This window comes from Loxodonta africana, chromosome 26, assembly GCF_030014295.1.
Source record: "Loxodonta africana isolate mLoxAfr1 chromosome 26, mLoxAfr1.hap2, whole genome shotgun sequence".
Lineage (NCBI taxonomy): Eukaryota > Metazoa > Chordata > Mammalia > Proboscidea > Elephantidae > Loxodonta > Loxodonta africana.
The window spans coordinates 4,217,338-4,233,603 of NC_087367.1; the positions used below are offsets into that span (position 1 = coordinate 4,217,338).

General features: G+C 41.3%; 2 protein-coding genes across 5 annotated transcripts in view; one reads left to right on the forward strand and one right to left on the reverse strand.

The window, feature by feature from the left end:
- Nucleotides 1–16,266, forward strand: part of FANCL (FA complementation group L) — a 100,887-nt gene that overhangs the window by 76,392 nt on the left and 8,229 nt on the right. The window contains exons 12-14 of one of the 2 annotated variants that reach the window (XM_003417567.4): nt 157–273; nt 1,636–1,707; nt 2,068–13,065. In XM_003417567.4, the coding sequence (XP_003417615.4) occupies nt 157–273; nt 1,636–1,707; nt 2,068–2,103 (225 nt within the window). In that variant the 3' untranslated portion in view covers nt 2,104–13,065. Of the gene's footprint in view, nt 1–156; nt 274–1,635; nt 1,708–2,067; nt 13,066–16,266 lie in introns of those variants that run through there. The other variant, XM_064277032.1, reaches the window with a different exon arrangement.
- Nucleotides 2,140–16,266, reverse strand: part of VRK2 (VRK serine/threonine kinase 2) — an 87,814-nt gene continuing 73,687 nt past the window's right edge. For 2 of the 3 annotated variants that reach the window (XM_003417580.4, XM_064277030.1), the window contains 3 exons: nt 14,611–14,777; nt 8,090–8,242; nt 2,140–2,511 (listed from right to left, as the gene is read on the reverse strand). In XM_003417580.4, the coding sequence (XP_003417628.1) occupies nt 2,176–2,511; nt 8,090–8,242; nt 14,611–14,777 (656 nt within the window). In that variant the 3' untranslated portion in view covers nt 2,140–2,175. Of the gene's footprint in view, nt 2,512–8,089; nt 8,243–10,974; nt 11,086–14,610; nt 14,778–16,266 lie in introns of those variants that run through there. The other variant, XM_064277031.1, reaches the window with a different exon arrangement.

Genomic DNA, 16,266 nt, shown 5'->3' on the forward strand with positions numbered 1-16,266 from the left:
AATTGGTCACCAAAGGGTAAAATAATGGGCATTATTTCTCTTCATAAAAACGTGTATCTATAAAAATTTAATACAGGTGATACCATATTATTTACTCTTCCTTACCTCACCTTGTGTGCTTTAAACATGTTTACAAATATTTATTTTCTTTGGAAGGATTTCACTATGGATTGTGGAATTTGCTATGCTTATCAACTTGATGGTGCAATTCCTGACCAAGTGTGTGATAATCCCCAGTGTGGACAGCCTTTCCATCAGCTATGCTTATACGAGGTAAAACGAAATTAAAAATAACCCCAGCAACGCTGTTTTCAGCCAGCACTTAACACAGAAAATATGCATACCTGAAATACACAGAATATGAAACCTGCTTTTAGTAAATAGCCATCTCCTTTTTTGCCAGTCAGTCCTTTCACCAGTTTTTTGCAGACGACCGTGTGCTTCATTTCTTTATGTGGTTATCAGTGAGCGAAGCAATGTCCCCACTTTTAGTATCCAAGAAGGGGAGAAATGTGTCCAGAATATATTCACGGCTGAGCTCACTGACACGTGACAAATCCAATGGGCTGTGCAGCGGAATCTTTCCATGAGTACCTCAAGTAACCACCACGCAAACTCTATAGACTCATCCAAGTGGGGAGCAGTGGCAGTGACAAGAAAGGGAAACTACTTTCCAGGCTAGATTGAAGCGTAGAATAGATTCCATAATCCTGCTTTTGATACTGGGGAGAAGGCTTTTTTGTCATCTGCACGTCTCCCAGCACCCTTAAGCGATACCGTTTTATTTGCTTTTTGCTTACTGCGTGTGAAGGCTGCTTTCATCCCTGTCTTTGGTCATATGCTCTCTAAAGAAAGGGTTGTGGGGCACAGCTGATGTATGCTTAATTACAGGTGGGTCAGCACATTAAACACTGTGCATCGTGTGGTGCTTTCAGGTTGTGGCTTCTCTGTCATCCATATCACCTCTTCATTTCCGTGGTTACTGAGAGAGATAGCAGTTCGTATTATCTACACTTGAACAATGGGGAACTTAGGTACTGAAACACAATGTACTTTATATAAGATCATAAAATAGCAGGTCCAGTTACAGGGATACTCTAAGGGAACATGGGCTTTCTTTTATAATAATGAATATTCATTTAATTTCTTAAGCCACTGCCTCAAGTAATTTATGGATTGAGGTTTAACCCACTGTTGGCAATTCAAGAAAGGCCAGAATTAAGACCTAAAATTTTAAGAGCCCTTCATACCTTTTACAGCAGAGGTGCTTAATTCCTGCTTAATGGATTTAGGGAAGGTGTATAAACCCCACGGAACTCTATGTGTGACTTTTGTGTGTGTTCATTGTGGGCGTAGAGAAGGTGCATAAACCTTCATCAAGTTCTTAAAAGGGCCCATAATTTGACCAAAAACCAGCAGTCTGCACGTTGAATCCCATGCCGATTTCGTTTTGTTACCCAGCGTATTAAGAGTCTGGTATTGGCTTAAGAAATGCACCCCTCTTTTTACAAAGCCTAATAAGGAAGGTTGTTGATCTTCTGGATTAAAAACAACACATTCCAAAAGGAAAGAAATGCTGGTTGGACTGTCCGTTATCATCCTGACACTGCTTCCTTCTCTTTTTAATATTTTCAGTGGTTGAGAGGACTGCTGACCAGTAGACAGAGTTTCAACATCATATTTGGTGAATGTCCATATTGTAGTAAGGTAAGAAAATCACTCATCACATTTGATAGAGTGTGTCTGGCTTTTACTAATGAGTTTTACAAGATGGATATCTATATAGCGTATCAACTTATCTAAAACTTTTAAAGTTTCTGTTATTCTGTGTATTAAAAGGGTAGTAAAATTTTCCATAAGATAAATTGTATCTGTGACATTATAATTTTCAAATTGCCCCCTTGATCAAAAAAAGGTCAGCCATTTTCCCAGATTTCCTAGGTGAGCTGAAACTTCACAGGAGTATTTTCCAATCTGTAACATGACACCTTTCGTAGTATAAAGCAATTTTATTTTTACAGCGTCCAAAAATTTGCTTTGTTAAAATGAATTCTCTCTTTTTATAAGCCAATTACGCTGAAAATGTCTGGAAGGAAGCCCTGAAATAAGAATGCAACATTTTTGTGAAGAAATGGAATCTTTGAAAATTACCAAAAGGATTTTTATTTGAGATCTTCAGAGAAAATATAAAGCAAGAAATATTAACATCAAAAGGAAAAGTATGAGTAAGCTGTAAAAATACACACCTGTCTTTGTCTCTTCACTAAGGGTAAACTGGGACATTGCAGGCCAAAGTCCTAGAGAACTTTCTAACTCTGTGACCCCTGTGCCAACATCGTCTGTATACCAATCTGGAGACCTTGATTTGTTGTGTATGTCTGGACTGGTAAAATCTTGATGGTACTCATAAAATGGATTTGGGGGTTGTATACAGCTAGATTTTTGCAGGGAACTTTTTACTTCATTCAGGTATTCTTGAGGCTCATATTTTTGTCTTCTCCGTGTAGTTTCCTATGAAAGAATACATGTAGAGTTTGTTGAGTTGTCCAGGTTTTTATTTTATGTACTCTATGAAAATGCTACATAAAACTTCTTATATGGCATGATCAAGGTTTTCTGCATTTTTTAATTTTTCCTGGTAAATTAGTTTTTTAGGTAGAAAATCCTGGATTTTAGAGTTTTATAAAGCACTTACTGGCATCCAGCAACCAAACCTGGTTGGTCTTACTGGTTCTTTTAAACCATGTGAGCTAGGTCATCTCTTAAGTAATTTATAATGTGAATAAGATTTTAGCGATAAAAATGATATACATCTAACTGCATATTTTGGAAAGTGTTTCTTCTAGTTGGCTTTACATTGTGTACATATTTTTTAATCTAAAAATAGGATAGAATATTGAAAACTGGCATTTCTTGGCAAGATAAAAAACTGGGCTTAATCTTTATGGGAGTAAGTCATTTTTATAGAAAGCTTTTGGTTATCTGTCGTTAGAATAGTGACTCTCAGTTTTTGCGAACTGCGGAAACTCATTGTTTCTGCTCTGTGTTAGGAATAGGACGAGGCTGCCACAGCCAGAGGAACTGCCCCGGGGGGCATATTGTGACAGACCTTTTGGAAAGCTATAGGTACAAATCGATCACTATAGACGTTGACATAAAACAGGTTACTGAAAATGGCCAAAAAAGTGGAAACCACCAAGACATGAGGGTGAATGGATAAACGCTGCTACATCCATACAGTGGAGATTATTCAGCAATAAAAAGAAATGAGCCATCAAGCCATGAAAAGACCTGGAGGAACTTAAATGTGTGACATTGTGGAAAAAGCAGAACTACAGAGACAGTGTAAATATCAGTGGCTGTCAGGGGTCTGGGGGAGAGGGATGGACAGTTGGAGCACAGAGCATCTTTAGGGCAGTGAAACGATCATGTATGACACTGAGATGGTGGACACACGACGTCACGCATTTGTGAGAACCCACAGGACTGTGCAGCACAGAGGGAGCCCTGATGTAAACCGAAACACCAAACCAGCCGCTGTCCAGTCAGTTCTGACCCCGGCGACCCCACGTGTGTCGGAGTAGACCTGCGCTCCAGAGTGTTCGCAGTGGCTGATTTTTCCGAACTAGATTGCCAGGCCTTTCTTCTGAGGTGCCTCTGGGTGGACTTGAACTTTCAACCACTCAGCAGTGAGCACTTTAACCGTTTGTACCGCCTGGGGACTCCCATCTAAACTATGGACTTTAGTTAATAATAACAACCATGCATTCATCAATTGTAAGACATACACCACACTTAATGGAGGACGTTAACAGGAGAGACTGCGGGGGAAGACAGGTATATGGGAACTCTGCACTTTCTGCCCAATTTTTATGTAAACCTAAGAATCTTTTTTTTAAATTACCACACCTATTTTTTTTTTTTTTTTATGAGACATAGGAAAATGTTATCTACAACCAGAAGAAAAGTATTCTATCCATGACCAATAGAAACAGACTTAGAGAAGACCCAGGCGGTATATTAACAGACAAGGACAATAAAACATATACATAGATATGTTCAAGGCCTTAAAAGCAAAGTTGAACATAATTAGTGAACTGACAGTAGAATATCAGCAGAGAAATGAAAAATCCACTGGAGACAATGTACAGCTGATTTAACACCACTGAAAAAGATCCATCAACCACCTTGAGGCCAGGCAAAAGAAAATATCCAGACTGAAACACAACAAGACAAAGACTGATTTGAAAAACGAACAGAGCCTCAGTTACTGAAAACCAGGATAAAGCATCCTAACCTGCGTCTCTGGAGTCTCAGGAGAAATGGGAAGGATTAAGGGATGGAACAAATTGAGAAGATGGAGTCAGTGCATTCTTCCTTATTCTTCCTGCTAACTACAACTAAAAACTCTCAACAAAAGCAACTATCAGCTCACTCTGAGAGTTGATGTAGAGAAGGTAAACTGAGGTCGTCAGGACTAAGGGATGATCCAGCTGTGAAAACCTCCCCCCCTGCCCTTTTTTTTCTGGGGCCTCCTATGTATTCTGGCTTGGGTCATAAGGTAGCCTACAGTCTGGAAATACCAGTATGCACAGGTAAAAGGTTCAATGAAAGCCTGCTTTCTCTAACCAGAGGACCAAGGAGAAGACAGCGCTACAGGACAGAAGTCTTGACTATACGTGCTGTACCCCAGATGCTGTGGAAATTGTAGGGTGAAGCCCAGTCGACCAGCACCAGCCTGCACGAACCAAGCAGCTCTCCTGCACCTTCCCCCTGGGCACCGTGGAGACTGGGGCAGAGTCCTGTTGACCACCTCCACACTAACAAGGTGGCACTCACCCCACTGAGCGTTGTGGAGATAGACGGAGTCCTGTCAGCCATTCCCACCCGACACTATTGAGGCCACGTCTCTCTCACTCCCCATATGGAGACGGGAGGGCAGAGCCGAGGCCCTCCTCCTCAGCAGGCAGTGTGGAGACTGCGGTAGAGCCCCGTCAGCCATCCCACCTGCAGTAAACAAACATCGGCAGAGAGAAAACGTTCTGCTTCCTCAGTGGCTGGAGAGAATGTGGGGAGAATTGCTGCTGAGAAGCCCTGTTGTGCAATAAAGGAGTGAAAGAACATCAGAGAGGCACCCCGCACCCTCCCAACTAGAAAACCGTGTTGTCAATAGTCAGTTTCACTACTGGACAGAAAATCAGCAAAGATATGAAGAACAGAATAACACCAGACACCAGTGGGAGGTAACTGATACTTACGGGGTACTCCACCCCAAAACCAGAGAATACGTGTTCTTTTCAAGTGCAATTGGGATATTCGCCAAGATAGACCAAATGCTGGGGGCATAAAACAAACCGTAACAAATTTAAAACAAAACTGTACAAAGTATGTTCTCAGACCATAATAAAATTAAAGTAGAAATCAGTAACAGGAAGATAACAGAAATGTCTTCGAACCCTTGAAAATAGTTCTAAGTGAACCAGGAGTCAAAAAAAAAAAAATCTGAAGGAAAAGTATAAAATATTTTGAACTGAGTGAAATGAAATACAACATATCAAAACAGGTTAGGAAACTCATTGCCATCAAGTCAACTCCAACTCCTACTGACTGTGGGCCGGAGCAGCACTGCGCGCAGGGTTTCCGAGGCTGTGAGTCTCGACGGAAGCAGGCTGCCACGTCTTTCTCCCGGGTGGCTGCTGGTAGGTTTGAACTGCCAGCCCTTGGGTTAGCAGCAGAACACTCAAACCACTGCGCCCTCAGGGCTCCTTAAATGCTTATATTAGAAAAAAAGAGAGGGCAAATCAATTGCTTAACTTTCCACCTAAACTAGAAAGAGAAGAAAACAAACCCAGATCAAGCTGAAGGAAGGAAACCAAAGGAAAATCTCCAAATACTGGAAAATCTAATACCACACTTCTGAGTGGGTCAAAGAGGAAGACTCAAAGGCAAATAAGAAAATTTATTGAACTGAACAAAACTGAAAATACAACGTATTAAAATGCCAGATATGCCTAATGCGGTGCTTAGAGGGAAATCTATAATGTGAAATATTTATTTAGTAAAGAAGAAAAGTCTGAAATCAGTAATCTAAATTTTACCTCCAGAGCTAGAAAGAGAAAAATAAATCCAAAGCAAGCAGAAAGATGGAATAAAGTGCAGAAATCAATGAAATTGACAATATAAAAATACCAACCTAACAAAAAACTTGGTTCTGTGAAAAGACCAATAAAATAAAAAAAAACCTCTAGCAAGACAAAAAAGAGAAAACGCAAACTATTAATATAGGAATGAATCAGACCTCACTACAGACCCAACAGACATTTAAGTGTTTAAATAAGAGAATACTATGAACAATTCTAAGCCCATAAATTTGACAACTTAGATGAAATGCACCAATTTCTAGAAACCTACAAGTTACCAAAACTAACACAAGGTGAAAGATATCAGGGTTTGGTAAAGTGTTCTGCAGGCCAAATCTAGCCCACCACCTAAGAAATGGTTTCTATACTTCTTAACACGTTAGGAAAAAAATCAGATAGTTCATAACACTTAAAAATCAAATTTTAGTGCCATAAATAAGTTGTGCTGGAACTCAGCCAGACTCATTTGTTGATGTAGGGCTGCTTTCCTGCTATGGTGCAGAGCTGAATAGCTGTGACAGAGGCTGTATGGCCTGCAAAGCCTAGATATTTACTGTCTGGCGCTTAGCAGAAAAGGATGTCCACTCCTGAAATAGATAATCTGAATAGCCTTGTTGAAGAAACTGAATTCATAGTTAAAAACTTCCTGGGGGGGGGGGGGATACCCAGGTTCAAATGTTTCACTGGTGAGTTCTGATATTTACTGTAGAAATAATACCAATTCTGCACATTTTCCTTCAGAAAAATAGAATTGGGAGGAAGACTTCCCAAGTCATTAGAGAAGGCCAGCGTTACCTTGATATCAAAACCAGGCAAAGACAGTGGAAAAAAGAGAAAACGATAGACTGACAGCCCTCATGTACACAAATGCGAAAGTCCTCAACGAAATACTAATGAACTCAGCAATGTATAAAAGTAATAATACGCCATGACCAAGTGGGGCTGATCTGAGGAGTGTAAGAGTGTTTTGGTATTCAAAACTGAATGTCATCTACCATCTTAGTCTAAACAAGAAAAGCCACGTGATCACATCAGTTAATACAGAAAAGCATTTGACAAAATTGAACACTCATTGACGCTGGAAGCTCTCACTACACTAGAAACAGAAGGGACGCTTCCTCAGCTTGATTGATAGAGAACATTTACAAAAGTTTTACAGTTAACATAATACTAAATAATGAAAGGCTGAACGTTTTCCCAAGATCAGGAACAAGGCAAGAGTGTCTACTCTTATCACTCCTATTAATATAGTACTGGAAATCCTGGTCAGTGTAATAGGGCAAGAAAAAGAAATAAAAAGGCAACACATATTGGAATAAATAAGACTTCCCCTGATTGAATAAATAAAGCTTTTCCTAGTTGCAGATATTTTCTATGTAGAAAATCCCAAGGTATCTTTAAAAAAAAACCAAACTCTACAACTAAGAAATGAGTTTTACATGTTGCAAGATACAAGGTCAACACTTAAAACTTTTTATTCTGTCAGCAATTGGAAACCAAAATTAAAAACAAAAACACCATTTTTAATAGCTCCAAAAAACCAAGTAGTAGCCCACCAGTATACCCACCCGTAAGTAGTATCAATCCACAAAACATGCTGAAACCTGTAGAACTGCAGTGAAAATACCTAAACCGCCGACCTTCTGGTTAGCAGCCAAGCTCCTAACCACTGGGCCACCAGATAACACGTCACAGGTGGCACACAAAATCGAAGTGCACTTCATTACATTCTTAGGATAAAGAAAGAAGGCAGATCCGTGGGCAGACGTGCTTACCACCATCCTGTCTGGTAACTGGTGTCGGCTGCCTTGATTTTATCACCTACTGGGTAGGATATTTTCTGTCCTATTCTTTTAACAAAACCATATAACCTTGGCCCTCAGGAGAAAAGAAAACATCTTTATTCCCAAAGGGCATTAAGGGGAAAAACAAAAACAAAACCCTCTCACCTGAGTAGTTCGGTTGTTCATCAACCCACCCAGCTTCTCCTCATCTTGCTCCTGTTTCCTTCTTGCACGGGACTCAGCACTTTTCTCACTGGGAGCTTTCTTCTCCATCAACCTATTTTGCATCTGATTTGTTACAACTTTCTGTGAATCAGCCTGTTGATTTAAAAAAAAAAAAAAAATCCCCGTTGCTGTAGATTCTGACTCACAGTGACCCTATAGAACAAGGTAGAACTGCCCCATAGGATTTCCAAGGAAGGCTTGGTGGATTCAAACTGTCGACCTGTTGGTTAGCAGCTGAGCTCTCAACCACTGTGCCTAGGTAGTTGATAGAGAGCAACAAAAATACACAGTATTGAGACTGTGTTGGCATCTCCTGTCTGGAGAGGGGATGGGAGGATAGAGAGAGTTGGAAGCTGGCAAAATTGTCACGAAAGGAGAGACTGGAAGGGCTGACTCATTAGGGGGAGAGCAAGTGGGAGTACAGAGTAAGGTGTGTATAAACTTATATGTGACAGTGTGACTTGATTTGTAAACGTTCACTTGAAGCTCAATAAAAGTTAAAAAAAAATACACAGTGAAAACTTTGGACGCTAGTAAAAAAAAATGTATTCGCGTATGGATTCTTGAAAATTCTAAACTTGCCAAACTTTGAAAAAGAAAAGAAGAAAGCAACAGATGGACAGCGGAGAAAAAAAACTATCCTAGTTGGCAGGACCCAGACCCTGTCTCGTCAGTACGGTGAGACCAGTGAATATCAGTGTCCCTGTGAGGCACTCTAGAAATTTTCTCTGAAGAGACTTGCTTATTGAAAACGGCATTTTTACAGAAAAAACTCACATTTTAAAACCACCCATGAGTTCCTGATTGGCCTTTGCTACAAGTGGATCCAGTACATCTCTGTGGTTTAAATTCTTATTAAAATACGAGTTGTCTGTCACCGAAGTGAGCTACATTAATATGAAAGTATAGAAGGAGCGTGCGGTGTTGTGTACTTTTTTATGCAGGTAACTTAAGCTTTGAGCAAGACGAGTGACAGTTGCTATCACCTGATGCCCTGTCCCAGTACCAGGGGTTATGTTCTACAACAGGCTTGATGACTCTGCGATTTCTGTTTCACATCAGGGAGACATCTGGGGGACGACTCACTCTCCAGAACCTTGAAGTAGACACGGACATGGAAGGGGGGTTCCACAACACAGGCTGGGAGACCGAGAGCCATGGAGAAGGTCCTTATGTGAAATACTTGCTCAGGCCGCTTCGTGTTTACAGCAGCTGAGTGTGTCATCGCTTTTTTTCATGGGTTAAATAGGGGGCAGACGATAGGAACCCACAGGAGGAAATAATGGAGTAGCCAGTGCCAACACTGAATGAATTACATTGGCTGGGAGAGCAGGGCCTTAATTTGTAGTCTCTCAGTTTTTAGCTACTGTTGCCAACTGGTTCACTCCTTCCTCCCCTTTGGAACAACATGCTGGTGTTTTGTGGCTAGGTCTAAGTTGTCACAGCACCATTCTTCACGCCCTGCTTCTCCCAAGGTCCCGGCTATCAAAAGATGGCAAAACCAGTGCCTTTCAGTAACCTGCAAATTGGACACGCTTCCTAATCACTCAGAGGTCCTTCATTTCCACCATCCAGCCTTCCCAAACAACTGGGAAAATTTGTGTGTCACCAGCTCCTGAGCCGCTCTTCCACCATGGCCACACTGGTAATACATGAACATCACACCGCTCGTGTGGAACAAAGGGGTTCGCAAGACTACAACACACTGTTTTAGCCTATTAAAAAACCGGCTTACCGATCATTGTGAAAATGTGTTCTACAATAGAAAGATTAGTTGAGATATTTATTTGGGTTTTTAAGTGCCTCCTATATGCTAGACACTTTTGATGAACACAGTTTTTGCCACAGGAGCCTCTGATACACAAACAAACAAAAAAAAAACCCAAACCCGTTGCCATTGAGTCGATTCCGACTCATAGCAACCCTACAGGACAGACTCGAACTGCCCCATAGAGTTTCCAGGGAGCGCCAGGTAGATTTGAACTGCCCACCTTTTGGTTAGCATCCTTACCACTTAACCACTTCCCCAGCAGGGTTTCTGATATACAGATAGAAACTGCGGCATGAAGTATTCAGCCCTCTGTGCAGCTTTCTGGAAGAGAGATGCCTCCAGGCTCTGCTGTCCGTTGGCTGGGTGGTTAAGTGCAGCTGCCGTGGGTTCTTCTAGCTAATCAGTAAAACGATATCCAGTGTATGGAAAATTTCTAGGGAAACTTTTTAAATGGTTAAGAAAGAATAAAGTGGGATGATGAGGTTTAATTCTTAGCTGTGTACCGAGTAAAGCTTTCTATTTCTCAAGGATAATAAAAGGAAATAGAAAACACCCTGGGCGTCGCACACGATCAGATAGGATACTCTCCAGCTGTGGTCTGTCCCAGAAAGTGGCCGTTAAAATGAGGTGCTCTTCATTTAACTTTCCATGGGTACTTACTGCTGTTCCGCAAAACCAGGGATACTTTTGGGCTTCTCAAAATCCCTAAGCTGAAGGTATGCATTTAACGGAGAATTTGTGCTTTACTTTTCTCATGTACAAAAAATAACTGAATGACAAGTTTCATAGGATTATTTTGAACACTAAAGTTCAAGAAACAATTTTGTAAACTTTTAAGTGCTCTACAGAGATGACTACTTCCAACGACAATATATTCCCCTCTGGATTTGTTGGGGGAACCTGCGATTTAGAGTGAATGAGGGAAGAAACTTCTACTGTCTGACGTGTCGGGTAGCGTGAACTTTGTAGCCCTGACCTACAGCTGCTACTCCGCACTCAGGAAGCGTGGGTGGCTCGTTGTACCCATGCCTGCACCATTACAATATGCGTTCAGGTGCCGCGGGACAGGGGATACTGGACGTGTTGTACATTCTACTTTGGTGAGTGGTGTCTGGGGTCTTAAACGCTTATAAGTGGCCGTCTAGGATACTCCACTGGTTTCACCCTGTTTGGAGCAAAGGAAAACAAAGAAAATCAAAGATGCAAGGGAAGGATTAGTCCGGAGGACTAATGGCCCACAACTCCCACAGCCTCCAGCAGACCGTGTCCAGCACAGCTAGATGGTACCCGGCTCCCACCACCAACTGCCCGGACAGGGATCACAGTAGAGGGCCCGGACAGAGCTGGAGAAAAACGGAGAACAAAATTCTAACCAAAAAAGAAAGAAAGATCTGACTTACGGGTCTGACAAAGACCGGAGAAACCCCAAGAGTATGGCCCCCAAACACTCTTGAACACCAGCCCAGGGGCGAGGACGAGAAGCCGGAAGGAAAGCTGGCCATGGGGAGCCCGAGGTCGAGAAGGGAAGAGTGTTGGCATGGTGTGGGGTCGTTAACCAATGTCACAAAACAATGTGTCTATTAACTGTTTGATGAGAAGCAAGTTTGCTCTGTGAACCTTTATCCAGAGTACAGTTTTTTTAAAAGGAGGTACTGGTAGACTGCTAACGGGACCCACTGCTTCTTGAAGGGGAACTAACTCGGAGGATGAGCTGGGACCTTCAGTACTGCTGGTTTCCCGGTCTGGCAATTCTGCAGCTTTAGTTCACGTCCAAATAAGCATTCTTAGTGAAAAAGGTCCCCTTCGGTGGATTTTGGAGGCTGAATCCCTGAGATTGGCATAAATAGTCTGGGGCACTGTGGTGACAGATTGTCCTCAGTAGCTCCCGGAACTACTAGGGAGTGCTGTCAGCTGTGCACACCGTCGTCTGGTTGAGGCAAACACCCAGAAAGATCTGCTCTTAAGGAAAAAGTATCAGTGTCTCCAAAATCTTAACAACAATTCATTTCTAATTTGACTCGACTAACAGTGTTTGAGGACTTGAAGAGGAAAGCCCAGTCTATGGAGATAACTCTTTTCCAAAAAGAGGCTGTAAGTTTGCCGAGATCCTCAGCGTGTGCTATTTTCGAACACCTAATGGAAACGTATTTTTGTTAAAAACACACAATTTAAAAGGCACAACTACTTATACTGAGGGAAATAACTTTTTTTTTAATTAAACACACTCATAAAAAAAAAATTTTTTTTTTTTTATAGAGACATATTATTCATATCTGCATACTTTTTCTGGTTCCATGACTTGAAGTACTTTTGTCCAAAAGAGTACAGATCTGAAGTTCGTCCACTATTCAGACAATCAGAGTGATCCGCGTATAGCGAGTGCATCAAGAGCTGATGAGTTTTAGTTTCTTACGAGGGAATTCGGAAACCCTGGTGGCGCAGTGGTTAAGTGCTATGGCTGCCAACCAAGAGGTCAGCAGTTCGAATCCGCCAGACACTCCTTGGAAACCCTGTGGGGCAGTTCTACTCTGTCCTGTAGGGTCACCATGAGTCAGGATTGACTTGACGGCAGTAGGTTTTTTAGTGGATGAGGGAATTGTGTCTGACTAACATGAGAGGAGTTTGGGGCCATGTGACTGATATTTGTTTTGGTCTTTAATGATTCCTGTAACACAAGCAATCCAGTGTGGAAAGTGCCCTGTATTTGCATCATTCAGGGAAACTGAGGCCAGGGCAGTTGATTTTGCTGTACCTCGCCCTGGAACATTTTCAAGCTTGGTTTTTGCAGCCTTCAAAGTAAAAAATCAAATGCTTAAGCTTTAGAGGCATGTGGCAAACCTATGCTTTATACTACGGTTATTAAATGTATTTGTGTACTTAAAATATTAGAGAAATAATGCCATTGTCAAATAGATACGAATCTGCTGTGAAATCCATCCTCAGGTCATCTCACTGCTTGTGCCCCCAGGCCGATCACATCGTTAGCAGAAATCAGCCACGGTCTTAAGAATGCATATTATTCTTAGTGCTTTCTTTTTACTCATAAGCAAAGTGCTCTCATCAAAAAAAAAAAAGGAATAAAATACTTTTGATGGAGGCTCTCTGGAAAAAAATGTTTTATGTTCTGTTGTCTGCATATAAAAATGGTTTCACAACAAACATTCTTTCTGTTTGATGAAACTGAAAATTCTGGTGGATAATAATTAGAATTTTATATCCAAAGATATAGCTATCAGTTTTTAAAATGGCTTGTTTTATATTTCAATTAAGTTTATGAAACTGAAAAATTACAAAAAGGGAGGGGAAAAAAAACTACTTAAACTGAGGTGGATTAAGCAGTGACCATTATTGCCAGGGAAATACTATGCTGAGGAAATGACTTTTGTTGCAAAAGTGATAAAAACACAAAAGTCAATAAAACTGTTCAAATCAGTCTCAGTAATTACCCAGATCAAAATCCGGTGGCTTTTTATTAAACATGAACTTTTGTTCTGCCTTCTGCAATACGTAAATAGTGCTGACAATTGGTTCGCGAGGCACTTGCTACAATAAAATGTAATTGTATCATGAGAGAAAGGTGACAATCAGGAGATCATGGAAAAATTACATATTCTCACTGGTAGTTAATTAGCCATGCAAAACCTCCTCAAACAGATACTCTCTTCTATTAGGAATGATTACTATGTGGGCCTGCAGATGTCAATACCGCAGTCATTCAAATACTTCTTTCCCTCCTAATTGAAGGCTGTAAAGCTCTGGTGCCAAGGTTTTGCTTCCAAAGAGCTAATTTATGACTAGAAGGATATTTTATGTCTTCAGTTGCAGCAGCTACAAAATCCAGCAAATCAGAGCCATCTGTGCTCCGATACTTGACTCACCCTTCATCTAGCGGCCTATCTATCAGTCACATTCGTTTGCATCCTGCATTCTTGGCTCAGGAACACTTGTGATGATCCAAAGTTCATAAGAAATATTAAAAATGAATGGTATCCTGACCCTGCCTTATTGTACACACATCAGAATAAAAAAAAAAACCTTATTCTTGCCATATGGATAGTGTCAAGCAGGAAACAGACGTGTAGGTGTCTGCCCAGTGATGTTGCTAACAGCAGGCTCAGGTTTCCCCCACCCTCTTAAAAAATGTCTTAATTCTTTTGTATTGTTCCAAGTTCTAATTTTTTTTTTTTAATTGGCGTGAGGGAGTCAGTTGGAAGATGGTAGAGTAAAAGAGGATGTGTAACTTTTAAAAAAAATGATAGTTGTTTATTCTAAATAAAATTTTCTACAGATTGAAATATCAACACATACAAATAATCTGGTTAAACCTGGGAGTATTATTGTCGTCACCAAATCGTGGCCAGACTGGTAGGCAAACACAGCGGGCAGTAAAAGCCAGTGAAGGCGCTCACTAAGGAAGTCAGAGCAGCCTTTAATCTCAGCCCAGTCATATCCCATGACATCAGTGGCTGCTTTCCTCCTTACATAGTACACGACGGGCCACAGACCCTACTCATTTCTCTAAAAACTTTGAACAAGCTTTCTCCCTGAAGGCTGAGATCGTTACACTTTAGTAGAGTTAAGGGAAATAAGAATTAAATATAATGAGCAAGAAACTGGGTTGGTAGACTCAATTTGAGACCTAACACAACTTCACTGGGTAGGCAAGGATCCCAGGGACTACATTACTTACTTTTTGATTGTCTGGAGGACGCACATTTACACCGGGTCTGTGAGTGGCAAATTCCAGTGGTCCTAAAGGTATTCCACCTGGGTTCAGAATTTTCTTGAGCATCTGATAGTTTGGCTTTTCATCATATGCTAAACTATGAGCGCATTCCAAAAATTGGGCTATTTCACCTGTGAAGTATTAAATATTCTTCAAGTCATTCATAATTGGGAAGAATGGTCAAGACCCCAATAACCTCATCATCTCTTTGTTCTGTCTGCCTGCCTTTCTCACACACACATACACACACAGGTCCAAAAGAAACTAAGAATGAGACAATTAAATGAAAGCACTTTTTAAAAGACATTCAAAAAATGCCTGAAGTAGAGTGACCCACAAATTTGGCAAGATGAAAGGAACTGTAATATTTTTTTTTTAATCTTTGTTGAGTGGTTTACAATTCAGTAATCTCACAGAGGAGCCCTCGTGGTGCTATGGTTAAGAATCCGGCAGCTAACCAAAGGTCAGCACTTCAAATCTACTCGTCGCTCCTTGGAAGCCCTTTGGGGCATTTCTGCTCTGACCTGTAGGGTCGCTATGAGTTGGAATCGACTCGAGAGCAATGGATTTAATCTTACAGAAGGAAGGAAATTTTAGTAATTGTGGTTAGTGATTTTAATTCATGGGATGCAACCACTAAGAACTACACAAACAATACAGAAGACCAGACGCACTTCATACTGCCTTTTTTAAGATGAACCTTTAAAAATTCAGTTAAAAACACCATAAAAAACACATTGCCATTGAGTGGATTCCGACTCATAGTGAACCTACAGAACAGAGTAGAACTGCCACGTTGGGTTTCCGTGGCTGTAATCTTTACAAAGCAGACTGCCACATCTTTCTCTCGTGGAGCATGGGTTTGAATTGCTGACCCATGGGTTTGAACCACTGACCGAGGGATTAACCACTGCACACCAGGGTTCCTTAGTTAAAAACAAACTTGTTGCCGTGGAGTCAGTTCCAATTCCTAGTGACCCTATAGGACAGAGCAGAACGGCCCCATAGGGTTTCCAAGGAGCGCCAAATGGATTTGAACTGCCAGCCTTTTGGTTAGCAGCCGTACCTCTTAACCAGTACCTCACCAAGGTTACCTAATTACAAACAGGTGTTTCATAATAGAACCTCCTTTACTATATAGGGTCGCTATGGGTTGGAATCAACTCGAGGACAGTGGGTTTTTACATATATATATGTGTGTAAAATTTTAATTAATGTTTTGACTGCAATTGTAACAGTATATTTAAAGATGACCTGGAATTCCATGTTTTTTAGCCATGACTGGGGCCTTGGTACACAGCAGTTAAGAGCTTGGCTGCTAACTAAAAAGTCGGCAGTTCAAATCTACCAGCTGCTCCTTGGAAACTCTATGGGGCAGTTCTACTCTGTCCTGTAGGGTCCCTGTGAGTTGGAGTCGCCTTGACGGCCGTGGGTTTGTTTTTGGTTTTAGCATGACTGGCTTTGGAATGTGCCGCCTTCCTCAGGTCCTCCGTAGCTAGTCTTCCCGATGATTGTGCTGAGGGAGGAGGCGGTGCCACCCTGTACCCTCTCTGATGCATTCTCTAATTCCCCAAGACTACATAGAAGCCCCTCCAAGACGTGAATTACTTCTAAACACAT